The 27,367-nt window shown below is 43.9% G+C and overlaps 1 protein-coding gene across 6 annotated transcripts in view; it reads left to right on the top strand.

Moving 5' to 3' along the window:
• USP34 (ubiquitin specific peptidase 34) overlaps positions 1–27,141 on the top strand; it is a 310,790-nt gene extending 283,649 nt beyond the window's left edge. For 4 of the 6 annotated variants that reach the window (XM_039529335.1, XM_039529338.1, XM_039529336.1 and 1 more), the window contains 11 exons: positions 4,863–4,941; positions 6,465–6,591; positions 6,967–7,074; positions 8,232–8,336; positions 8,461–8,585; positions 14,452–14,575; positions 16,216–16,295; positions 20,482–20,622; positions 20,747–20,893; positions 24,267–24,426; positions 25,883–26,493. In XM_039529335.1, coding sequence (XP_039385269.1) covers positions 4,863–4,941; positions 6,465–6,591; positions 6,967–7,074; positions 8,232–8,336; positions 8,461–8,585; positions 14,452–14,575; positions 16,216–16,295; positions 20,482–20,622; positions 20,747–20,893; positions 24,267–24,426; positions 25,883–26,493 — 1,807 coding nt within the window. Of the gene's footprint in view, positions 1–4,862; positions 4,942–6,464; positions 6,592–6,966; positions 7,075–8,231; positions 8,337–8,460; positions 8,586–14,451; positions 14,576–16,215; positions 16,296–20,481; positions 20,623–20,746; positions 20,894–24,266; positions 24,427–25,882 lie in introns of all 6 variants that reach the window. The other 2 variants (XM_039529334.1, XM_039529332.1) reach the window with 1 other exon arrangement.
• The last annotated feature ends 226 nt before the right edge of the window (positions 27,142–27,367 follow it).

The raw sequence follows: 27,367 nt of genomic DNA, 5'->3' as shown, positions 1-27,367 counted from the left end.
GACACACCGGCACCGACTGAGGCACCCAACTCTGTGCGGGCACTCTCCCCGGCACTGGATGACACCATAGTGCCGCCTCCGCCATCGGTCCCGCAGGAGGACTTCAGGGCGCACCAGGATCTGCTAAAGTGGGTGGCTTCCAACCTCCAGCTGCAGGCCAAGGAGATGGAGGGCCCGTCCGATTCCCTCTTCAATGTCCTGTCTCCCTCGGCACCGGGCCGCGTGGCCCTACCTCTGCACCAGGGTATTGCCAACATTTCGAACTCCTTGTGGCAAACTCCCGCCTCCCTGGCTCCAATCTTGAAAAAGGCTGAGAGGAAATATTTTGTGCCGGCGAAAGACCGTGAATACCTGCACTCGCACCCGGTTCCCAACTCGCTCATTGTGGAATCAGTAAACCACAGAGAGTGTCAGGACCAGCCCACGTCCACCCAAAAAATAAAGACGCCAGGAGGCTGGACTCCTTTGGCAGAAAAGTTTATTCATCGGCTAGCTTCCAGCTTCGCGTAGCCAACCACCAGGCCCTACTCAGGAGGTACGACTTCAACCTGTGGGAGTCCCTGCCTAAATTTGAGGCCCTCCTCCCGGACCGGGACAGGAAGGACTTCAAGGCCCTGGTGGAAGAGGGGTCAGTGGCAGCAAAAGCGGCCCTGCAAGTGGCGTCTGATGCGGTGGACAAAGTGGCCAGCTCGATGGCTTCACGACTCCCTCCGCATGGAGATCGCTGGCTCTTGCTATCTGGACTGTCCATGGAGGCGCAGTCACTGTTGCAGGACCTCCCGTTCGATGACAAGGTGCTCTTTGCGGACCAGACGGATGTCAGGCTGCATGGGATGAAGGATTCCCGGACCACCCTGCAGACCTTGGGCCTCTATGTCCCTCTGGCTAAGGACAAGGCCAAATCGCTTCTGGTGGTTCAGCCTGCGAGGAGCAGATATGAGCCCCGTACAAAAGGCCCAGAGACCAGAAGCGTCGGTCTCAGCGCCAGTACCGCTCTGCCCCGCCGCCTGGGCCCCTAAGGGAAAGAGGCAGGGGAAGAGGCGGTTTTGACTATCGGCAGGGGGGCACCGGGCCTGTTGCCAGGGAGACCGCCCGGTTAATAAAGTTTGTGTTTTATAACCGATTGTCTGCCTTCCTCAGGCATAACTTTGGACCAATCGGTCCTCAGTACCATCTCCAAGGGCTACGTGTTGCAGTTCACCTCACCCCCACCAAACCACCCCCCATCCGCAATGGCCCCAGGGGACCCAGAACACATCTGTCTCCTGCGTCAGGAGGTGGACTGGTTGCTTCACCTAGGAGCGGTGGAAAGAGTACCAGTCCCGTTTCAGGGCAAAGGGTTCTACTCCCGGTACTTCCTCATTCCGAAGGCAAAAGGGGGTCTCAGGCCTATTTTGGACCTGCACGATCTGAACAGGTTTCTAACCCGTTCCAAGTTCCACATGGTGTCCCTGGCCTCTATTATCCCCTCCCTGGACCCAGGGGACTGGTACGTGGCCCTGGATCTCCAGGACGTGTACTTCCATGTCCATATTTTCGAGGGACACAGACGCTTCCTCTGATTCATGGTGGGAACAGACCACTACCAATTGACGGTCCTCCCCTTTGGCCTATCCATGGCTTCCAGGGTTTTCACGAAGTGTATGTCTGTGGTGGCGGCCTACCTCCGGCGGGAGGGCGTACAAATCTTCCCCTACCTGGACGACTGGCTCCTCAAGGGGGAGTCCCGTCGCAAGGTGGAGTCCCACGTAGAGCTGCTCCTCTCGACATGTACCGATCTAGGCCTGGTCGTGAATGAGACCAAATCAATGTTAGTGCCAGTTCAGCACATAAAGTTCATTGGGGCCCTACTGGATTCCTCCAAGGCCTCCCCCGGACAGGTTCAAGACCCTAAGGGATCTCATTGCCTCGGTCATGGCCTTTCCGGTGACCATGGCGAGGGCGTGTCTTTGGATTCTAGGGCACATGGCAGCGTGCACATACATGGTCCACCATGCCAGGCTCTGTATGAGGCCCCTCCAATTATGGCTGGCCTCCCAGTTCTCCCAGGCTCGGGACAGTCTGGACAAGGTTCTCATGGTTCCACCCCCAATTCTCGCCTCCCTCCTGTGGTGGTCCTGCCCAAGCAATATGTTGCAAGGGGTTCCCTTCAGGGAGGCCAACCCATCCATAGACCTGATGTCCGATGCTTCAGACCTGGGCTGGGGAGCCCACACGGGGGAGGTGCAAACCCAGGGAACGTGGTCAGCCCCAGACTTGCCCTTTCACATAAATGTCAAGGATCTCAGGGCGGTTCGGTTGGCGTGCGTGGCGTTCCTCACGCACCTCCGCAGCAAGGTGATCAGAGTCCTCACGGACAACACCGCTGCCATGTGCTATATCAACAGGCAAGGCAGGACTCGCTCCCTTGCCCTCTGCCAGGAAGCCCTGAACCTATGGGAGTTTTGTATAGCCCACGATATCTGTCTGAGGGCGGCTCACCTCCCGGGCGTCCGCAATACGCAAGCGGACTGCCTCAGCAGTACGAGTGGGCGCTCCACTCGGAGGCCGCTCATCACTCTTCCAAGAGTGGGGAGCTCCCCAGATCGACCTGTTTGCAACCTGTCAGAACCGGCGTTGCCCCCGGTTCTGCTCCAGGGGAGGGGTAGGGAAATGTGCGATCTCCGACGCGTTCCTCCTGAGCTGGTTGGGCCAGCTCCTCTGCGCCTTTCCCCCGTTCCCACTCATCGCCAAAGTCCTTCAGAAGGTGAAAGCGGACAAGGTGAGGGTCATTCTCATAGCCCTGGCATGAGCCCGCCAGCACTGGTATGGGCCCCTCCTACGCCTCTTGGCAGCCCCGCTGAGGAAGCTGCCGCTCCGCCCGGACCTCCTCTCCCAGGACCGGGGTTGCTTCCTCCATCCCAATCTAGCCGTGCTCCACCTGACAGCATGGCTGCTCCGTGGCTGAATGAGAAGGAGAGTAGGTGTTCGGAGTAGGTAAGGCGAGTCCTCCTGGAAAGCAGGAAGGTGTCCACGCATCGGACGTACGTGGCAAAGTGGTCCAGGTTTGCCAGGTGGGCGAGTGAGTGGGGAATGTCCCCTTCTGCTGCACCCCTACAGTTTATCCTGGACTACCTCCTATCCCTTAGGGTCCAAGGGCTGGCACCGGCCTCACGGTGTACCTGGCAGCCATATCGGCCTTTCACCCGCCAGTGCAAGGCCACTCGGTCTTCTCCTACTCAATGACCTCCTGGTTCCTGAAGGGCCTTGACCACTCGTTCCCGTACGCCAGGCCCGCCGTGCCGCAGTGGGACCTCAACCTGGTTTTTGTCCCGTCTCATGGGACCCCCCTTTGAATCCCTGGCCACGTGTTCCTGGTTGCACCTCTCCTGGAAGATGGCCTTCCTGGTGGCGATCACGTCGGCCAGACGTGTCTCAGAGATCAGGGCCTTAACCTCAGAACCCCCCTATACGGTTTTCCATAAGGATAAAGTCCAGCTCCATCCACACCCAACGGTCCTCCCGAAGGTGGTCTCCACCTTCCATATGGAGCAGAGCATCTTCCTTCCCGTGCTCTGTCCCAAGCCCTCCATCGAGGAATGCTGCCTCCACACGCTCGATGTGCATAGGGCATTGGCTTTTTACCTGGATCGGACTAAACTGTTCCGGAAATCCTCTCAACTCTTTATTGCCTCAGCCGAGTGGGCTAAGGGGCAGCCCATCTCCACGCAGCGGCTTTCCCACTGGATCACCTCATGCATTCGCACATGTTATGATTTGGCAGGGATTCCCCTGCCACCTATCGTTAGGGCACACTCTATGAGGGCTCAGGCCTCATCAGCTGCCTATGTCGCCCATGTCCCCATCCAGGACATTTGTAAGGCGGCCACGTGGGCCTCAGTTCACACATTTACTTCGCATTACGCGATTGTCTCCCAGTCTAGGGATGATGCTGGGTTTGGCAGGGTGGTACTACGTCCCGAACCATTGTGAACTCCTACCCACCTCCAACAGATATTGCTTGGAATCACCTACTGTGGAATACACAGGAGCAATCACTCGAAGAAGAAAGGACAGTTACCTGTTCCGTAACTGGCGTTCTTCGAGATGTATTGCTCCTGTCTATTCCAAACCCCGCCCTCCTTCCCCTCCGTTGGAGTTGTCCGGCAAGAAGGAACTGAGGGTGGGGGGAGCCCGCGGCTCCCCTTATAGCGCGATATACAAGTCCCACTCCAGGGGTCGCCACGGTGCTCCCCCAGTACGGGTACTGCTAAGGGAAAAACTTCTGGCACCGGTGCACGTGGCGAGCATGCACACCTACTGTGGAATAGACAGGAGCAACACATCTCGAAGAACGCCAGTTATGGAACAGGTAACTGTCCTTTCTAGTTATATGCTTAAATTGCTCTTTCAGAAATATTTCTACTAATTTGCATTCTCAAATATGTGCTTAATTGCACCTTACCCTGCACTTAAAATGCATTTTTTGAAAAGCTTAAATATTCATCTTTGAATGGTTTTCTTTAGTTTTTTTAATATTTTGAAGCCATTACTTGTTAAAACACCTTTGGAGAGAGTGTTCATAAAATACTTTTTGAAGAGATATTCTTGTTTTAAAAAGATGGAAGTTGGTACTACCTCCATCAAAGCAATTAGTTTTAGAAGTATGTTTGGCACTACTAGGAACACCTCTAAACTAATCAAATGAAAGGACTGAAGGTAATAATTGTATTCATCTCATTTTCTCCTGATCTGTGCTCAGACCTCCCAATACAATTTCACTAATGCTGAATTTAGTAATTTTAAGGCATTGTGAGAACTATGAAAAGCTGGTATCTTAGGCATGATTTTTTTCAGCGTTTAAGTGTTTCTTTCTTCTCTAGTGCCTTCAGAATATTATTAGAATCTGATGAAGACAGACTTCTTGTTGTGTTTAATAGAGGCTTAATCCTGATGACTGAGGTAAATATTTCATTGTCATTTATTTCAAATGAGCATCTTCCTTTCCCATTGACTCATCATCTGAGAGGATGGGGGTCTCATCACTTCCTTGTTGATAAATATGCTTGCTTTAAGTATTTTTTAAAATACAGTATCAGCCATTTTAAAACTACCTAAAAAAGTGGGGCGGGGGGTGATTAAATCCTAAAATGCTTATAAAACCAGACATCTTAAAGTGTTCATCGTTAACTAGTTGATCTCAGAAGTTTGAATTTCCCAGTGATGGCAATGTTAATAACAAAAGCTATATAAAAACCTAAACAAATATCTTCTTTTTTTAAAGAAAAGAAATCACAAAATCAAAACTCTGCAATACTATAATAAAACCCATGTAAATTTTTTAAAACTGATATAAAAGTAAACCTACTACACTGTATTTGCTCTGAAAATTTTCCTCGTTGCCTTTTGTCTCTTAGAAATGTTTAGATGTAAGAAATTTGAGCTAACAAATTTATGAATCAAACTCTTAACTATCGATTCCTATATCAAACTTATTTTTATTGGGGGCGGGGGGTTGGCACAGGACATTACAAAGATATGTCTAGAAATAAAGCTTAACTAGATTTGTTACTTAACAGCTAGGTTCACTTTCTAGTTGAAGGGTGCTTCATGCAAAAGACTAACACCGGGCCCAGTACAACTCCATTAAAGGCTCTGGAAGCTGGATAAGGCCACAGTGTGGTATAAGCAATGTCTTGTCTGAGCTGCTCTTCAACTTGTAACTACTGTACTATATTATAATTATATTATTAAAATTTTAAGTGTTTTGGGCTATACTTGGCTCTTTGGGTTTTAGACTTTAATGTCTCCACCTGCTGCTTATGCAGACTTAAGTAGTTATCTTGAGCTAGAAGTGTTTAGCTTATGCATCTTACAAACTGCACAGGCTATGCATGCACAGATTGCATTAACCTTGAAGCAAATCTCTTCATTTTACAGATTCTATAAACTAAGCTGGATGTGTCTGCAAAGCTTTTCTGTTTCCTGAATCAGACTGTTTGCGTGTGTATGCGGAATTTGCTCTGTTTTTCAATAGTATTTTAAAACTAATTTTCCACGGGCACACAGTGAGAAATTTCTGATTGCTCCAGTATTGGCGAAATTTAGAGTGGGATAAAAATCAGTTTTATAACCAAAAGCAAATCACAGTCTAAATCATGGACAGAGTAACATCTCTCCATAATACCCAAACTCTGTACTAGGGCAGGAAATGATATTAGAGCATTACTTAAAATTACCTTCTTTTTGACAATCATTTGTTCATAGTTAACTAACTGTTCATTTTTTGAACAACCTAGTATATAATGAATTCTTCTTTGAGTCACTTTATATCTGGCAGCATTTATCACAAAACATTTTGATACATCTTTCTGTGGTAGTAAAATAAATGTAAAAATAGTATCTGTAGGATTAAATTTGGAATCATAATACATTTTAATTTGTTAGTATAAACTTTTACTTTCATTTTACTTTCTTTTTTGTAGTCCTTTAACACATTGCACATGATGTATCATGAGGCCACAGCTTGTCACGTGACTGGAGACCTGGTGGAACTTTTGTCAATATTCCTTTCGGTCCTTAAATCAACACGGCCATATCTTCAGAGAAAAGGTTTGGTAATGATTTTTTTTATAGCGATTAAAGGCTTTAGTTTGTTTGAACTAATTAATTTTCATGGACAGAAATTCTTTCATAGTTTGTCCTGTTGCTATGTAACCTTTGGGAATCATCTTTTTCTAGACAGTAACAGTGACTAAATTAATTAATTTAATTAAAGTGTTAAAATTTATCTAAAATTAAATAGAATAGTTTTGACAGCAGTAGACCAGTGACAAGTCTTAGATTTCTAATTTGATTAAGATCATGTTTATAAAATTGATACAATGATTGTTTTAATTGCTCCATGTTACCATTTTCTTTCTTCAGGAATTAAAAGTTGTCAAGAATTTGGATGACAGATAATTTACCATGTTTTTATATTTGCAGATGTGAAGCAAGCGCTAATCCAGTGGCAGGAGCGAATTGAATTTGCCCATAAACTCTTAACTCTGCTAAATTCTTACAGTCCTTCAGAACTTAGAAATGCTTGCATTGGTAAGTTGTATTAATGCTACTGCAGTCAGGAAAGATTCTTTCCATACAACTAAATTAAAAGTCAGAAACAGTTCTATATTATGATTATTTATGAATGTTCTGCACATTGGATTTGTTAATTTCTTGACATTAATAGAATTATTGTTTGTTTTCCCAAGAATCTTACTAATCCTTGTATATCAAGAATAAAATGAATATTTAGGATTTGTTAGGCATCATTTTATATTATTCATCTAGCTTGTTCAAAAGCCTGGTGCCTGATTCTATTCTCTTCTTGCTTATACTAGTGTGAATCAGGAATAACTCTGTTGAAATCAACAGATTTTCTACAGTGTTAGTAAGATCAGAATCAAGTCCCAGATCTTTAATTTAGCATCCACAGGGTAACTACATTAATATTTAAAGTTAGTGGTAAAACTCATTTATTGTGAAGCACAGAAACCTCATTATTCTGAGTAAGAACTCCCTGTGTCCATTTCTGAACCCCATTTACTTAAAAAATCAACAATAAACGTAAAAAGACATGTTAAATAGCTTTTAAAAGTACCGGGCTATGATGTTTCTTGCTTCTTGATTCCTGGTGGGGTGTTTAACTTGTAGGAATGGACGTCATACCAAGAAAGTCTTGTCTTCTTGCATTAGCAAACTTCTTCTGAAAGGCTTTATCTGATTTTTTTAAGGAGTAGGATCTGCATTTTTTTCTTGTTTGTGGAAGGCCTAACCCACTGTCCAAATTAAACCTATTTTTAATGTAATTTGTATGCCTTTTCCTGTTACTTTGAGTGCCCTTGTCATTGTCGTCCTGGCTGCTGCTGGTTGCCATTTTCCAGGCGTCAGACCTGATATGGTAAAGAAGAAGCAAAGAGGGTAATTTTCTTGAGCTTCTACTTCCTACAATTTGACACCCCTCTTATTGGTTGATAAGGGAAAGTTAATATAACACTGATTAGGTTTTCTTCTAGTGGCAGAGGTGAAGGAATCTTGATTATTTCAGGTGTTTTCACATTAAATTTTGTTCACTATAAAGCCTGCCTCCACAATGTGCACTAGCAGAAGTAATACCAAGTAGATCAGGTTTTCAGATGCATGAGCCATACGTCACATTTAAACTTAAGAAATAACTTTGTGTAATAGCAAAACCAACTTCTCATTTGTAGATGTCCTCAAGGAGCTTGTGCTTTTAAGCCCTCATGATTTCCTGCACACTTTGGTTCCATTTCTGCAGCACAACCATTGTACATACCACCACAGTAATATCCCAAGTATGTATTTCTAATTGTTGTATTTTACAGTTGAATTTCAATACAATTGATCTTTGTGTGCATTGAGAGGTGCTAGTGATGACCTTTTTAATGTATCATTATTTTGTCCTATTTTACACTACAGTGTCTCTTGGACCTTATTTCCCCTGTCGTGAAAATTTGAAATTAATAGGAGGGAAAAGTAATATCCGTCCTCCTCGTCCTGAACTCAATATGTGCCTCTTGCCTACGATGATGGAAGCCAGTAAGGTATGTACATATATGGACATAGGGAAACCTATTTTCCTGTCAGTGACATTACATATTTGTAGCTTGTAAAGAAAGCGTAATTTTAAGTGCTTTCAAAATGATGCCTTGTACAGTGTGTTTACCCACTAACTTACTGTGTAAGCAAATTTTAAAAACTGTACTTATGAAATTTAAAATTATCCTCAGTGGGTTTGAATTATGTGGTGATGCCTGTGCCCAAAATGATGTAATATTATGAATGTCCATTACAAATATTTATATAGTGTATGAGCCCACATTTTATAGTTAATAATTCTGTAGTATCAAGAGCCAGTTTTAAATGAAGTCTCTAAAATTGCGCCGACCATCTTTCTTGCTAATATTTTTGCATATGTATTTTTCGTCTGTGTTTTTTCGTTAAATTGTGTTTGCATACATGAATATCAGATTCTTAGATTTCTAACTGTCTGATCTGTGTATGCCAATGCTTGAGCATTTAAATCTAAAAATGTGGATGCAGAAATTATATATGAAAACTTTGGAATGCAAAACTGCAGACCTGATTTTATTGATTGAGCTACATAGGTCTTTGAAAATTTGGTTCTTCTTTGAGTGGTTCTTTATATCGATTCCAATTAGGTGTGTGCGTGCCACGTGCACAGTCATCGGAAAGTTTTTCCTTTACCGGCATGCGTCGCCTCGGCTGCAGAGCCCCCTGGAGTGGCACCTCCATGGCACTCAATATATGACCCTGCCAACCCGGCGCCTCCTCAATTCCTTCTTACCGCCAGTGACGGTCATTGGAACTGTGGCGACTTGCTTAGCAAGTTCTCCTCTCATTCTCCTAGCTTTCAGTTCGTGTTAGTTTAGTGTTATTTGTATTTGTATTTAGTGTCAGTAGTTTTAGCCGTTGGGTGTGGGGGTTTCCCCCCCACCTCGACTGCCTATCTCCCCTTGAGGACACGGGGCAAGCCTCGGTCCCAAGGGTTCAAATCCTGAAATAAGCCCATGCCAACGGGCGACCCCCACGACACTTGTCTAAAGTGTCTGGGGGAGGTGCACCAGGCTGATAGGTGCAGGATTTGTAAAGGGTTTCACCCTAGAATAAAAAAGGAGTGGGACTTCCATTTAAAACATCTCCTTATAGAGGCGTCTCTCAGACTGCAATCCACCTCTGTGCAGCAAGACAGTTCATCGGTGCAGAGCGCTCCGGCATCCGTGGTAGATGGACATAGGAAGGACATAGGGACCCGTAGCAACGCTGCCAAAGTCAGCGGGAACCGTCTGGCACCAATCCCATTCCCTTGCGCCGCAGGAGCAGCACCAGAAGCAGGGTAGGAGTGGATCTCTGCCTTCGAGACCCAATCCCTCAGAGTCAGCCATTGGGGCGCGTCCCAGGAAGGAGCACCCAACGCCGTGACCTTTGGAACCGGCACCGTTGACTTCTGCACCGCAAAGGGGACCGTTGAGTCCAGTACCTTTGGACTCCCCAAGCCATATGGTGGAAGAGGTGGGGATGCCATCTACCTCAGACACCTTAGAGTCCATGAGGAATCTCAAAGCCATGACTGCACCGAGGTCCCCGGCTCTCTGGGACAAGCCCCTGGCGCTACCGAAAGTGGCACTGTCATGGGGCAAGCCGGCGATGTTGCATCTGCCTACAGCTAGCTGATCACCAGTCCAGATAACACCAGGGGAACGTCACATCCATACTGAAATTTAAGGAATTGTTGCCCTTGGAGTCCAGGGAGGAGTTTGGGGCTATTGTTGAGGAGGGCAAAGAAGTAGCATGGACCTCTTTGCAGGCCTCTCTGGACATTGTGGCACTGCACCCTCTCCTCAGGGATAGCCATGAGGAGGAGTTCATGGCCACAGGCATCTGGCTTATTCCCAGAGGTGCAGCAAACTCTGCAGGACCCGCCATTTGATGGGGCAGGCATGTTTGCGGAGCAAACAGACTCCAGGCTGCGCAGCCTAAAAGACTACCGAGCTACAATGAAGTAATTGGGTATGCACACACCGGCAACCCAATGCAAACACTTCAGGCCGCAACAGCAACAATGCCCCTATCCTCCTTGGCCGAGGCAGGATTTCTCTAGAAGGAGGAGCAGAAATGGCAGGCGCAAGCCTCCCCATCCTCCACCAGGGCCCAACTAAGCCATCATTGGGCTCCAAACAGGCCTTTTGACGGTGTGCCCAAGGACAGCGCACCCGCCACAACACCAGATCCTTCCCCTTGTTTCTTAAATCATCTGTCCCAGTTCTGCCGTGCTTGGTCCCGAATAACAACGGACTGCTGGGTTCTTCTTACTGTAGAAGTGGGATATTCTCTCCAATTCTGCTCCTCCCCTCCATCCCACCCCCCTTCAGGGACCCTTCTCGCGAGCAACTCCTTATTCAGGAGGTTCAGGTGCTCCTAGCCATAGGAGTAGTGGAGGAGGTTCCTCAGGGGCAAGGGATTCTATTCCTGATAATTCCTAATCCCTAAGGCCAAGGGGGGTCATACCCATTCTAGACCTGCGGGCACTCAACAAGTTCATGGTAAAGTTGAAGTTCCACATGAGTACAATTATCCCTTCTCTGGATCTGGGAGACTGATACGCCGCCCTTCACATGAAAGATGCGTACTTTCACATAGTTATTTGGCCTGCACACAGACGATTCCTTCGGTTTGTGGTCAGTCACAAACATTATCCTTTCACGGTCCTTCCCTTCGGCCTGTCAACAGCCCCCCGAGTGTTCACCAAGTGCATGTCAGTCGTAGCAGTCTTCCTCCGAAGGAGGCAGGTGCAGGTATACCCCTACTTCAATGCGTGGCTGCTCAGGGGACGCACCAGGGAACAGGTGGAGTTCCAAATCCGATTAATCAGATCCACTTTCGAGAGACTGGGGCTCCTCCTCAACATGAGCAAGTCAACCTTATCACCAGCTCAGAAAATTGAGTTGATCGCGGTAGTGTTGGACTCAGTTAAGGCAAGAGTACTTCTGCCAGAGTCCCAATTCCAAACCATGGCAGACATCATTCAAGGCCTCAGGCAGTACTCAACCACTGCAGTAAGGGGATGCCTGAGTCTCCTCGGCCACATGGCAGCCTGCACGTACGTGGTCCGGGACACCAGACTGAGGCTCAGGCCACTCCAGGCGTGGTTCGCTTCGACCTATCGCCCGGGGCGTGACAGCCTGAGCTCTGGTCACGGTGCCAGAGCAAGTACTCGAGTCCCTCCAATGGTGACTCGACCCTCAGACAGTGTGTGAAAGAGTCCCTTCAACAGCCCCCAGCCCCCTTTGTCCCTGGTAATGGATGTGTCAGCTCTGGGATGGGGCTTACATTTGGGAGACCTCCAAACACAGGGCCTCTGGTCGCAGGATGAGCTCTCTCTCATATCAGTATCAAGGAGCTGAGCGCAGTGTGGCTAGCATACCAAATCTTTCAGGGCCAACTACAAGGCCAGTGCATGGCAGTTATGACGGCCAACACCACTGCCATGTTTTACATCAACAAGCAGGGTGGAGCCCGTTCTTCTCCCCTGTGTCAGGAAGCATTCCGGCTATGGGAATTCTGCATAGTCCATTCCATTCACCCGGAAGCATCCTCTCTACCAGGAGTTCAGAACGCATTGGTGGACCACCTCAGCAGGTCCTTCCGCAATCACGAGTGGTCCATCCGGCCGGATGTCATACACTTCCAAATGTGGGGTTTTCCCTAGGTCTGTCTGTTTGCCACCCAGAGCAACAGAAAGTGCCCAATGTTTTGCTCCTTCCAGAGACACAGCCCAGACTCAATCACAGATGCTTTCCTGCTACTCTGAGGAAGCTGCATGCTCTATGCCTTTCCCCTGTTTCTTCTCGTGCACAAGGTCCTACTCAAGTTACGCAGGGACGGGGCGGAGATCATTCTGGTGGCAACAGCATGGCCTTGATAACACTGGTACACCACGCTCCTGGAACTGTCAGTGATCACCCCAATCATGTTGCCACTCCTCCCCGACCTGATCACTCAGGACCACGGTCGTTTTCATCACCCTGACCTGCAGTCCCTCCACCTCACTGCCTGGAAGCTTCATGGCTGAACCCCATGGAGCTTCTGTGCTCGGAACAAGTTTGGGGGGTCTTACATGGCAGCAGGAAGCCCTCCACTAAGGCCACATATCTGGCAAAGTGGAAAAGGTTTACTTGCTGGTGTGACCAGTGTCATATACCCCCACTTCAAACACCAATACCTCTCATCTTAGAGTACCTTCTGCACCTGAAACAGCAAGGCCTGGCAGTGTCATCCATAAAGATACACCTCGCGGCTATCTCGTCTTTCCACCCGGGAGTGTCTGGACGCTCTGTCTTCTCCAACCCTATGGTTGGCCGGTTTCTCAAGCATCTGGAATGGCTACATCCCCAGATTAGACAGCCTGTTCCCACGTGGGACCTTAACCTGGTCCTCTCCAGACTGATGGGGCCCCATTTGAACTGCTGGTAACTTGCTCCCTTCTCTATCTATTGGGGAAGGTAGCCTTTCTGGTCACCATTACATCAGCAAGGAGGGTGTCTAAGTTAAAGGCCCTTACCTCCGACCCACCCTATACAGTTTTCCACATGGATAAGGTGCAACTCCAACGTCACCCGACCTTTCTTCCTAAAGTTGTATCGCACTTCCACACTAGTCAGGACATTTTCCTGCCTGTTTTTTATCCTAAGCCTCATGCCAGTGGCTCTGAGCAGAGTCTGCACTCCCTGGGTGTTCGGCTGGCGCTAGCCTTCCTGAACGGCTTAGTGCATTCGATGTAGAAGTCAAACCAGTTGTCCGTAGTGGTGGCAGACCGGATGAAAAGTCTTCCAGTCTCATCTCGAATATCTTCCTGGATCATGTTCTGCATCCATATGTGCTATGAGCTGGCCAAGGTACCGGCCCTGGCACGTACAGCACAGGCCTCACGGGAGGCGTTCCTGGCCCAGGTCCCAATACAAGAAATCTGCAGGGCAGCAACTTGGTCCTCGGTGCATATGTTCATCTCTCATTATGTCACCATTCAGCATGCCAGGGATGATGCAGCTTTCAGCAGAGCAGTGCTCCAATCAGCAATTCCATAACTCTGACCCCACCACCTAGGTAAGGCTTGGGAGTCACCTAATTGGAAATGCTGGTCTCCCCCATGAAATCTGTATAATATGGGGCAGAGGTCAGCAACCTTTGGCACCCAGCCCATCAGGGTAAAGCCGCGGACAGGACGGTTTGTTTATCTAAAGCGTCCGCAGGCAGGGAGCCCCTCAGCTCCCACTGGCCGCGGTTCACCGTTCCCAGCCAATGGGAACTGTGGGAAGCGGCGACTAGCACATCCCTCAGGCAGTGCTGCTTCCCCCAGCTCTCATTGGCCCTAAACGGCGAACCATGGCCAGTGGGAGCTGCGGGGCTCCGTGCCTGCAAACGCTTCAGATAAACCTTTATCCTGATGGGCCGGGTGCCAAAGGTTGCTGACCCCCTGGTATACGGTAAAAGCACACAAAAGACCAGATTTCATGGTGGGAAACCAGATGTCATGGTCTGTGACATGTTTTTCATGGCAGTGAATTTGTTATGGCCCTATCTATAAAACTGTCTTTAAAGTACATTTTGGGTGTTGCAAACAGATATTAATCTGATTATTGTTATGCCCTTTAAAAACTGAATGTATGTACACTGATCTGCAAATTAGCATCTAATTTTATTCACATCACATCTATTTTGAGTTAGTTTTGGAAATTCTCATCAAGTTATACAGCAGTATATTATTAAATGCATAGAAAACTTAACGGCTCTTAATACGTTTATTAACTAAATTTTTAGGTATGTCATGTAGTTGCCCAGTTGCTTAATTTAAGATTAATCTATTTATAAATTGTCTTCTTAAATCTTCAGGGTAAAGATGATGTTTATGATCGTATGCTTCTAGACTACTTCTTTTCGTACCATCAGTTCATCCATCTATTATGTCGAGTTGCAATCAACTGTGAAAAGTTTACTGAAACTTTAGTTAAGATGAGTAAGTATGGCAGTTAAACAGTAAATCCTACCTAAACAGACTTCCTTAGCCATTGAGATGTTTTGTTGTGGCAATTATGTGAAACTATGTACTTACTTTTTAGAATATAATTCAGTATATAGATAGTCAGTTGGATTTAGGCTCCAAAATGCTTAAATCCCTTTTGAAAATGAGATTTAGGCTCCTGAATCAGTTCTGTATTGCAAAGCTGAGCACAGCAATACCTAAATACCTTTACAAATCTAGACCTTAATCCTCAGCCTTGCTGAGACTGCTAACAAGTGTGCCAATTAGTGCCAACTCTGACAGTGGTTTCTGGGATGTGGACACCTCATCTGTGCAGTAATAGCTGACTTGAGACCACCAATTCATTTTACATAAGCAATCAAAGAGCCATCAGAGGGCACCAGCTCTGTCACTATAGACCTGATTCTAGTTAGTGAGTTAGGGCCTGACCACACTATAACTTTTAGCTGAGTTTGTGCTCATCTAGTGAAAATGATTTTTACCTCCACACTTGGCAGCTGTGTTTCACCCCTGCCACAGACCTAGAATAGTCTTTCCATAACAATTCCAGGACACTTTTTTTTTTTTTTTTTTTTTTATACTGTGCCTGTCTAATGAGTTCAGCAGTCCTTCATCCCAGCTCTCTATCCCAGCTCTCTCTGTGTAGGACATCCTAAAATGAATTGCCACACAAATGAGTGGTGCTCCGTGTGTGCATCTTCTGGAATAGCTACTCAGATTTTCCCACAATACAATATAGTTAGGCAGCATGATAGGTGTAGATACACAAACATGGTTATGTTGTCAGGAAGGTTTCTTTGTAACTGGGTAAGAGCTATCTTTCTGACTAGTTACAAAATTATGGAGGTAGTGTGGATTGGCTTTTACAGGTAAGAATTCATTAAGCCATTGAGTCACCCACTCATTCTTTGTTCAAGCCATGAACCACACAGCAGAATTACTATTTAGTGTGGGATTTTTGTGCTGAAGTGTTTATCAACAATGTGTAACCTTTGCTATTGATCAGTGTGTCACCTAGCCAATGTTTCATTAAGTGTATGTAGATAAAGTTGTGGCTTGAGGTGAAGATGAAGCTTAAGAAATTTCAAATCTGTTTGTTGTGCTCATAGAATATCAGGGTTGGAAGGGACCTCAGGAGGTCATCTAGTCCAACCTGCTGCTCAAAGCAGGACCAATCCCCAGACAGATTTTTGCCCCAGATCCCTAAATGGCCCCCTCAAGGATTGAACTCACAACCCTGGGTTTAGCAGGCCAATGCTCAAACCACTGAGCTATCCCTCCCCCCTGTGCTGCTTTGTTTCTCAAAATATATGAAAACTGATAAATTGTTCCAGCTAAAAAATTAAAAGAAGAAAATATTGAGATCAGATGCTATATTTTTAGACTCAGCAGGTAAAAATGTAGAACAAAGTCCTGTTCTGTAGACTAACTGTACTATAAAAGCCATTCTAGATGCTAGACCTTTGTGGTCATATGTAATTGGTTTAGGATATAGTCCTCTGAATTTTTATGGTGCTTCAAAACTATTTATGCCAAAAAATAAATGTATCCTACAAAGATCAGTTTTAGGTAGTTCTTTATGTCATCAGTTTTGTTTTCTCTTAACATTTCAGGTGTCCTCGTTGCTTATGAAGGTTTACCACTTCATCTTGCATTGTTTCCCAAACTTTGGACTGAGCTGTGCCAGACTCAGGTAAAATTTAAATGGGTTTGAGAACTAACTGAACAAGAATATTTACAAGATGTGACTATATTTACATGTTTTAAAGCTAGTTACTTTTTAAACAGCAATTCATAAGACTAATTACTAATTAAATTCAGTACACTTTAAATGTATTGGGTGTTGTTAATTTGTTCACAATTTTAACGTTTTTAAAATTAAATTTAAACAATTAGTAACATCTTGAGTTTATATGGTGACTTTAATCCTGAAGGATCTTTAAAAAAAAAAAAAAGAAGAAGAAGAAGCTAACTGATATGCAGATCATGTATAGCCCTGATCCTGCAAACACTTTTGTATGCTAATAACTTTACACACACGCATAAATATTAGGAGGTTTGGAGCTTGTGCTTGTCGATAGAGATTGCTTCGCCCACCATTGAAGTCCAGCCGCTTCAGAGCTGTAATATACCCAAATATCACAGTGAAGAGTACTAGATAGATAGATAGATAGATATAAAAGATCAATAAATCTAATCTGTAGATCTAGAATAGAATTTTTTAATAGCATACAACTATTTCACCCAACAGTTTAGGATAGGGAGTGAAGAATACCATACCCAGTTGAAAGTGCAGGAGGAATTTAGGTAATTAGAATATACTTACCTGAGTTAGAATTTGTCCAGGACACCCATCCGCACTCCTGCGCTTATATGAAAAAAGCTACAAACTTTTTTCAAATAAAGTTTAAAAAAATTAAATCACCCTAGATTACTTGTCAAGTTGCGGGCTTGAAGAGATGTATATAACCCAAGTTCTAAAATCATGAAAATAGGCAGCTTTTAGTGGAAATGCTGGCACAGGGGTAACAGTACTGGCACAATGGCTGCATATTCCCACGTGGGGGCTATGGCACCTCTGGCGTTCAGCTGCAGAATTTTTCTAGTGAGTGCTGTGTTTTGGGGCTGCTTGCTCCTTCCCTTCCCTTGCAAAGGATGCCAGGGGTATAAAAGAGGGAGTGGCCCAACCTGTTGCTTTTTCTTTCAGTGAGCTCAAATCATGCCCAGTGTCCTCAGTGCTTTTCTCGACAGTTTCTCTTTTGATTTTGCCTTTTGGGGCTATTTTCTTTCTAGTTAGAGTAACAGTTAGTTAGCACAGTCTTTCTTCAGTCCGAAAAATAAAGAAACAGTACAGCAATGCTGTAAGGCAAACTGCTATCTGTAAGGTGGCATTGGCATTATAGCAAACCTTTTCATGCAACAAAACCCAGCTCTGTTATATCACTCCAATTAATCACAAGTATCCACAAGATACTTTGCTTTTAAAACAGCATTAAAAAAATTGAGACCGCTGCTATCCTGTCCTAACTGTCTCAGACATCAAATCATTAATGCAAAAATGTCTGTATCTAGACTTTGGTCTACAGACAGGTTCCTTAGTATAACTGGTGATACCTTTTCTCCAGGCCTTTGTATGGCCTCCATAAGATTGATTACAAAGGGAAACATACCTTATTGATGCTGCTTACACCTGGGCCATTCGAGATGCAGAAGGTAAAGATAACACATGTTCATCACGATTCCTTCCTTTCTTACTATTGACAGGGATATTTCCAGATGGAGTAAGATGGTCATCTTGTTCTCAACCCTTTTATAGAATATGGTCACTGTTGGAAATTAAAGCTTCTACCTTAGGGTTCTGGAGTTGAAAACAGTTTGTCTAGTCTGTAAGACTTTCTCCCATTGATCAAGACCAGAGACTCATCTGTCAAAAGTACCAATGTCTGTCTTAGGTCTCCATCAGGTATTATATAAAGGGAAAGTCCAGACTAAGCCTGTTCATTACCAAGCCCAACATCCCTTATCTGAAGCTATACTTTGGGGTCAGACAAAAGCCAGTGTCACTGGCAAAATCTGTTTCTCAACTGGAATCAGAAATTCCACTACATATTCCCTCTAGTTCCATTGGTTCAGGAGATCTGTCTGCAGATCAGATGAGACTCAGCCAAGATGTTGCAATAACTGGCAGTTTGGTTCAAGTGTCCTGTGTCTGATGTTAGCACCACTTTCCAGGTTACTAGATCTTTGTGTTTAGGTTGGATTAAGACTCTCCACCTGATCCTGAATTATCAAGGGTTGATATCCTGACTTATAGATTTTTGAACATTCCAGGACCATATTACAAATAGCAGGGGTTGTGATTTCAGCTTCCTTCAGATGCCTGGGGCAGTGGGCCTCCCTCACTTTGTAATACGCTAGTTTATTGAAGCATTTCTCCATGGACCAGTAGGGTTGCTTACTGCTTTGCCTTCATGACTGCACTAAGGAATCTGGATTTCTTTATTGTTGTGCTGTGAGTATTACAGTGTGTGTTGTTCATTCCGGGGTTATTCCCTGTAGTGTATGAATTTCTTTTCAATTGGAATTGGAGTCTTCTTTCTCAAAGCTCTCTGGATCTCTGTCAGGTTATCATCTGTACCACACAGTGTAGAAGAGGAACTTCTCGTATCCATAGCTACTTCCTGGACTTCGTTAGATACATACCAAATGGCCAGTTCTCTATAAACAGGAGTCTGTATAGGAAGTGTGACATGGTTAGTGCCCTCAATCCCCATTTGGAGTCTTAAATCATCTCCGTTTCCATCTCAGACAGACCACTAACTTGTCTGTTTCCTCAGTTCTCTTTTACACCCTTGTTAAGACTTGTCAGCTGTTCAGTCACCTGCATATATCAAAAGATATCCGATGAACCCAAAGGCAGCACCTGTTGCTGGCTTGTACACAGCATTGCCAAGCTGTTGCTTGTACTCTATATGTGTCTCATGACCTCACAGAGGTCTCATGGGGGAGTGGATTGGTGGCCAGCATATTCTCTTGACCTGCCATCTAGAGCTGATGCTCGTTTTGGTAGTTACCACCCTCCTTGTTCACCAAGAATTTTCTAAGGGTTGTACTTTTTGCTAATCTCCTATGAGCAGGACTATGCAGAGGCCACTCAAAGAAGAAAGGGGGGTTACTTACAAGTAACTGTTCTTCCGGAATGTAACCTCTGCATGGTCACACCTTCTGCCCACCTTCCCCACTTCTTCAGATTCTCAGGTAATGAATTCCTAAATTAGGGAACAGACTGAAGGGTAGTTGGGGTTACTCCAATCCTCTGGGCGGGGAGATGGAGGAACTAGTGGCTCCAACAGACAGTGCTCGATAGTAATATTCCACAGCTCAATGCCAGAGGCACCATATCACACAAATGTGAATATGCAGAGGCCATGCTCTTCAGGAACAACAATTACTGGTGAGTAACCCCTATTTACTATAGTTCATGAACATAAAAACTGTTAAGTTACATATCTATCATTATTCATGACTGACACCTCCCGAGATCTGGCTCCTGTCCCCTCTTGCAGCAGATCTCTACCAGTGCCACTGCTGGAGGGTACTTTATACCCACAGAGGAGGGGGCAGTAGTTGCTTTGGAGACCAGGGGAGCTGGATCTCACTAAATACACACTACTCCTGACAATCTTCCATCCTCACATAAAATGAGGTGAATCAAAGAATGCAAATTAATTTCAGAGTGGTAGCCATGTTAGACACCATTAAATTAGGCTTGAATAAAGACTGGAAGTGGATGGATCATTACACAAAGTAAAACTGTTTTCCCATGCTAATTTTCCCCCTGATGTTACTCACACCTTCTTGTCAACAGTTGGAAATGGGCCATCCTGATTATCACTACAAAAGTTTTTTTTTCTTCTGGTGATAATAGCTCACCTTAATTAGTTACCCTCCTTACAGTTGGTATGGCAATACCCATTTTTTCATGTTCTCTGTGTATATATATTTTCCTACTGTATCTTCCACTGCATGCATCCGATGAAGTGGGTTTTAGCCCACAAAAGCTTATGCTCAAATAAATTTGTAAGTCTCTAAGGTGCCACAAGTACTCCGCATTCTGTTTGCAAATTAATTTATTTTTGTCCTTAGTAGTAGTTTATTTTCATTAATGACAGGCAAACATTTTCAGTGTGAATTAATTGGATTAGTGGACCCAGTTAGTTAGTTATCATGATAATTAATGTTGCAGGCATTATTCCAGATGGTGCCTATTCTTTCAGTTACCCTTAATAGATAATTATGTACAATGCTCTCACTAGTGTCATAATTTCAGTGCTAATTTTGCAGCATTAAATTGCAAAGTATTTTTCTCTCCTCTTTAGTCTGCTATGTCAAAGAACTGCATTAAACTCCTGTGTGAAGATCCAGTTTTTGCAGAATATATTAAATGTATTCTAATGGATGAAAGAACCTTTCTTAACAACAATATTGTGTACACATTCTTGACGCACTTTCTTCTAAAGGTATGTGGTATTTTAAGTGTTCGTATTTAATGGAAATGCAGTTATTATACATCACATTAGTTTAGGATACTACTTTGCACAATTCAAGTCTTCAGAGCTTTGAAATAAATATGTTCTGTTACAGGTCCAGGGGCAGGTGTTTTCTGAAGCAAACTGTGCCAATTTAATCAATACTCTGGTTACAAATCTGATAAATCAATATCAAAGCCTAGAATCTGATTTCAGCAGCCAGCGAGTTGAAATTTCCAAAGCAAGCTCTACCTTAAATGGGGTAAGACTTTTCAAAGCCATTAAAATAATAAAACCATTTAGAAACAAGTTTCCTTTCTATGGCAGAGTTTCAGTAGATTGTATCCAGTGTGAGGATTTTCCTTAGAGAGTGGACATATTGATTGAAACTATATGCATAGGCAGGGTCCCCTTTGCCAACTGGTCAGAGACAGCTGGAGGTGTCCATCAGGTTGAACCCTGGATAAGGGGGCTGCTCACCAACTCCCTGCTAGAAATCTCTGCTCTGCTAAAGAATAGGCAAATAGCTCTGGAATGCCATTCTGAGCTCTTCAAAATTCTTCTTTTATCAGTCTTTTTTAGCTCTCTGCTACCTACTTTTTCACTTTCTGTTTCCTCTTGTTCTCTTTCTCTGCATTATATGGGTAGGCTGCTGTCACTCCAGCCCCAGACACCTCCTTGCTGTGATCTGATAAAAGTCATTCCTGAGTCCCATCTGTGATTATATGGAAAAAGAGTTTACCCTCTCTGCCCTCCACTCAACACCTCTGATTATTTCTCTGAAACAGACATTAGATCATCCCAAAGATTGAAAAATGTAGGAAAACATTAAAGAAGCCTAGGAAGCGCCTGTTCTGTTCTTATTTCTCTTTGCATATTTCATCAACCAGAAAAGGTAAACTCTCCAAATCTTGTTCCAAGAATTCCAGGGCTGTTTTCCTTGGGCCACTTTCTCACAAGAAAACAAATTCTTCTTCAAGTGATTCCACATTTCCATTCCACTGTAGGTATGTGCAGGCCTTGTGCACAGATGTCAAAGATTTTTCCCTTAGCCATACCTGTCAGTGCAGTATGAATTCCCTCTAGTACCTCTTACCAGTGCACACAGGTATAAAGGGCCACACTGACCCCGACACCTCTCAGTTCCTTCCTACTGTGGTTGTTGGAGCTGCGATCTTTGTTTCTTCATATCTTTCCTCCCTCGGTGTATGTAGTACCTGTAATACTAGTTTTAGTCTTATATAGTAATTCTGTAAATAGTATTGTAAACTTATACCTATAAATGTCTTTTAGTGTGGGGTTACCAGTCCCTGATTGGGTACCGGGATTGATACCAAACTAATGCCCCATTCTCCTGGCTTCAAGACATGTCATTCATGTAACGTGTCTATGCCAGTGAGTGACCCTCCTTCCAGCTGCCTTAAGTGTCTGAGAGAGGTGCGTGTGAGTGACAAATATCACATTTGTTCAAACATCATTCGAAAAAGGATAAGGCTGCCTGACTCAAGTACCTGCTCGTGGATTCTACACTTCATCCACCATCAGAACCCACCCGCTCTGAGTGAGTACCAAGCATGTCCATGTCTATCAGAAGTGCTCCTGTTCTTACAAAGTCATCAGCCAGATTTGTATTGCCAGTGCCTAAGAAGAGATTGCATACGTCTCCTAGGGATTCAGTACTAGAACCTTCCAACAGGAAAGCGCCAAGTGTTCACAAGAACTCATAAGGGTGCCCTAAAAAGTCGCACCCCCAGGAGCAGTCTGTGAGCCAGTGGGGATTGCTGACTTCGGAACCCAAGAAGAGTTCATTTAGACCAGTCCCTGAAGCATCAACGCACCTCTTGGTCCTGCAGGCTCAAGAACCCCTTCTGGTGCCGTTGATACCCGAGGCATTTGAGGCAGCCAGGGAGTTATTCAGCTTGTTGGTACCGGCTTCTCCCATGGTTCAAGAGCCTCACAAGGAACTGACTTTGGAACCACATGCTCCTGTGGTCCCGACTCAAGCCCCAGAGCATCACTTGGTACTGGTCACTTCTGTGCTCACAGTTCCTCTCTGTAGGATTACATCTAGAGGCAAGCCAGCGATGATTTCATTGGTTCCCCCTTTTCCAGACTCACAACCCCACTCCCTGATACTGATGAGTTCATCTCCCCTATGATTGGAGGAAATGGACTCCTCATTGGACTCAGAAGTCAGATCTAGTGTGTCCCAATGTAAGTTTGCCCAGCAGCTCCAGTGGGGTGTCTGTCCACCTCAGCATTTTAGGAGTCAGTGGCCTTCTCAGAACTCCCACCTCCATACTATTGGCCCTTCTGCCTCATAGTTCAGAACTGCCTCGAAGTTCTAGGACACATGGCTACAGACTGCCCTTCAAGCATTTGCAGGGTTGGATGACTCTGTACTCAACGGCCCATCGTCATATAGACATGGTGGTTCAGGTACCCCATCAGTTCTTATCCTTTCTGAACCAGTAGATAAAACCTAGGAATGTTTGCGAGGGAGTTCCATTTGCCCCTACACAGCCTATTCTCACCCTAGTTACAGATGCATTGGATCTAGGTTGGTATCTTAGATCACCTTCAGACCCCGTGCCTTTGGTCTTTCCCCCCTCATCTATACAACATCTTAAATTCATAGTATTCCTTTCTTGTTACATAACTTCCATTCAGAAAAGGCTCACCCATCTATTGAATATTTAGTAATCAATTAAAAATTCTGTTTCCATTGTTCTAAGTGAAATTGGTTCTACAAAAAAAAGGAATTATTCCTTTTTCTTTCTCTTCATTTTACTTGTTCTTCATTGATACAAAGTCAGCACCATCGAAAAGAGCTTAGTGACATACTTTAATTAACACTGGTCTAGACCCAGTATTAATGACTTAACCAGTGGGATTTGCTGAAGTTTACATAACAGAATAATGTAGACAGGCCAATGTATATTGTGATATCTTACAGTGCCCCCAGCGACAGGCTCTGTTGGATTTAGGAGCCCCCACTTAATGAATGGTCTGGAGACTAAAAGTGGAACAACCTTTTCAGCATTCTCAACGTGTAGAGCACACTGTTCACACAGGAAATCAGTGCACATGCAAACTCCTCTACTCCCAGAGCTTAGATACCAGCAGTGGTATGAAATAGCCTGGGGTTAACAGAAACACTCAAGTAATTCTACGTTTTGTTAATTCTCCATATTCAGTGCCACTTCTACAGAACACAAAATTTCCAAAACTGTTGCTGGGTTTTCCACGGTCAGGCTGGCAACCACAGTATGTTTTATTCGTTGTTCAGAACTAGTGTAAAATGCATTGGAATTAGGCATTAAGAAATCCTAACCAAGGGGGCTAATTCTGTTGTGTACAACTTAATATTGTCAGCTCTTTCACAGTAGGTCTTTGTCTACATTAAGGACATTGCTAATACTAGTGGGAAAGTTTTGGGAAATTTCGATAGTGTAAACAAAGTTTAGGAATCTATTCTGTTGGAAGCAGAAAAGGGTTCAGAACATCTGGTATCTGTGTATCTCTACTTATTACACAAATCAATCTATTTCAATTGTAAATAGTGTGTGTGTAGGATTAATGTAAATACAGAGTTTGATGTATTTAGTAATCATGTTTGTTTATGATGTTTCTAGGACCTTCGAGCACTTGCTTTGTTGCTTTCAGTGCACACCCCTAAGCAGCTGAATTCGGCCCTGATTCCAACTTTGCAAGAACTGCTAAACAAATGCAGGGCTTGTCAACAACAGAGGAACTCATTACAAGAGCAAGAAGCCAAAGAAAGAAAAACTAAAGGTGTGCCTTTTATAACATTGTTGTAATCTTCAACTCCCTCTTCTTTACCTCGCATATCCACGCTGTTGCTATTTCCTGCCAGTTCTTCCTCCCCATATCTCCAGCTCAATCTGTACCACCAAGATTCTGGTCCATACCATGGAAATCTCCCAGTAAGACTAGAGCAACCACCACCTCTCTGATTTACCTGATTCCTGCCTTGCACCCCTCTGGATAATCCAAAATACTTCTGCAAAAATCATTTTTCTTGCCCACTGCTCTTACTATATCACCCCCGTCACAGGTTCACATTTGCAGCATGAAATTAAAATCTTGTCCTCACTTTCAAAGCTCCTCATACTACTTCTCTTGTTTCATCCCCTACCACTCCCGTCCCTCATACTCTGTTATGCCAGCTCCACTGGCCTTGAGACTGTTTTTGTATTTTTCTCCGTGTCATCCCTATGTCTAAAATAATCTGCTAACTATGGAGCCTACCTCCCCTTTTAAAATATTCTAACACCCACTTCCTTGGACTAGCCTTTTAGTGCTGATACCACTCCTGTGCCATAAAAAGAAGAGAAAAAAGCACAATCTTAATTTTGACGAATTTGCATACTGAAATGAGATAAACTGATAGGAACTGACACAGTATGTGTGTGATGCAATAAATAACCTCATGAGGCTATAGTATGTAAATCTCATCTATCGGTTTCCTTCGTGTGATGCTTCTCACTCTCATCTCTCCCTGTTGTCATGTGTAAACTAGATTGTAAGCTTCTCAGGTAAGGGACCTGTTTTTTTTTCTGTACAGTATCATCCAAACTAATAATTCTGTACACATAACATTATGCACTATCAATCCAAAATACATGGGGTGAAATCCTGATTGTATAGAAATCAAAAGGCGTTTTAGCATTGACCTCCGTGTGACCAGGATTACTTCCTTGGACCAGAACATTACACTTAGTGTGGAGACGAAAACCTTTTACAAAGCTGAGCATATTAAAGAGAGGTTATGTAATGAAATCTGTTTAAACAAACAACAAATATTTATTTATTTATTGTCGTCATTATCATGATTTATTATTTGTATTGTGGCAGAGCTTAGGAGACCTAGTCATGGACCAGGACCCCATGACTCTAGGTGATGTACAAACACAAAATAAAAAGACAGTCCTTGCTGTAAAGATCTTATGTTACCCACTTAACACTGGAGCTTCAGATTTGCTGATTCCAACCCCTAATGCAACACACAAGAATCTAAGGAAGTGAAATTTTAAGCAGGCAGTTACATTTAATGAATCTCTCCAATCTGATGAGCCTCAGAGGAGATCTCTAGTGAGCGCTGTTTGCCTACATACAGAAGAGTTTTTGAAAGTGAAAAACATGAAATAAAAGACCTCGAGACTTGAATGTAAATATAAAACAAATCTGATAAATGTACTTCACTGCAAATTGTATATTGGTTTTACAGATGATGAAGGAGCTACTCCTGTAAAAAGAAGACGGGTTAGCAGCGATGAGGAGCATACTGTAGACAGCTGCATCAGTGATATGAAAACTGAACCAAGGGAGGCATTGACTCCAACAAGCACTTCAGATAATGAGACAAGAGACTCTTCTATCATTGATCCTGGCACTGAGCAAGATCCTCCTTCCCCTGAAAATAGTTCTGTTAAAGAATACAGAATGGAAGTTCCATCTTCCTTTTCAGAAGACATGATGTTAACTACCAGGTCACAACACACAGAAGAGCAGTCAGGCAATGGTAAATTTGAAGAGTGCAAGGAATTTAAAGATCTGCAGAATTCCAAGGATCCCAATGCAGTTGAGGATGACTCAGAGTTCCCTTCCACATCAATTTCAGCAGTTTTATCTGACCTAGCAGATCTAAGAGGCTGCGATGGTCAAGCCTTACCATCCCAGGACCCTGAAAATAGTTTATCAATCAGTTGTGGCCATTCCAGAGGACTTTTTAGTCACATGCAGCAGCATGACATTTTAGACATCCTGTGTAGGACCATTGAGTCTACGATTCATGTGGTCACAAGGATATCTGGCAAAGGAAACCAAGCTGCTTCTTGACATTAGATGGAGCATGTCTGCTTTTAAGTTTTTTTGTTTTGTTTTTTTTTCCCCCCAAAAAATGCTGTTTGTATAAGTTTTGCTTATTTCTGTTTTGTGCTTCAGTTTGTCCAGTGCTCTCTGCTTGAATGGCAAAATAGATTTATATGCTTAATTCTTGGTCAGGCAGAATTCCAGATTAAAACATTTTTTGCATCTACCGTACTTTTCTTAAAGGGCAATCAGATAATGGATATGTTTTATGTAATTAAGAGTTCACTGTAGTGGCTTTCATTTAATATGGCTGTATGGGAGAACAGGGCCTCCTTGCCCTGTATGATGTAATTTAAACTTATGGCATTTTTACTGTGTATAATATGGTGTCCTCTGTGCCAGTTTTGTACCTTATAATAGAGGCAGATTGCCTCAGATCGCTGTGGTTCTTATTATCAAAATTAAGTTTACTTGTATACTAAACAACCACAAGAAATTTGATTCTGTAAAGAATCCTCTTTAGCTGTGGCCTGGCAGTATATATATGGTGCTTTATTTAACAGAATACCTGTGGAGGAAATAAAGCACACTTGATGTAAAATTAATTGTTTTATTTTTATTGACATGATCAATCGCTAATCTGTGCACTTCATTAAACTGATTGTGATGACTTTTCATTTGTTTACATATGTTGCTTCAGTCTTCAGATTTCTAACCAAAGACAACTTGAGAACTGTGAAATAGATGCAGAATAAGAAACGCTTCTCAAATACATTTTAAGCTCTGTAAATCTCAGTTCTTTCCCATTCATTTTGTCTGCTTTGCATTAACTTTACAATTGGACAGTTAAGTAAAATGATCCTCATTCCAACAATTTAAAAATACAAAGAATCCAACTGAA

The sequence above is a fragment of the Mauremys reevesii genome, linkage group 3 (assembly GCF_016161935.1).
Source record: "Mauremys reevesii isolate NIE-2019 linkage group 3, ASM1616193v1, whole genome shotgun sequence".
NCBI lineage: Eukaryota > Metazoa > Chordata > Testudines > Geoemydidae > Mauremys > Mauremys reevesii.
This window is presented reverse-complemented; position numbering and strand designations above follow the sequence as displayed.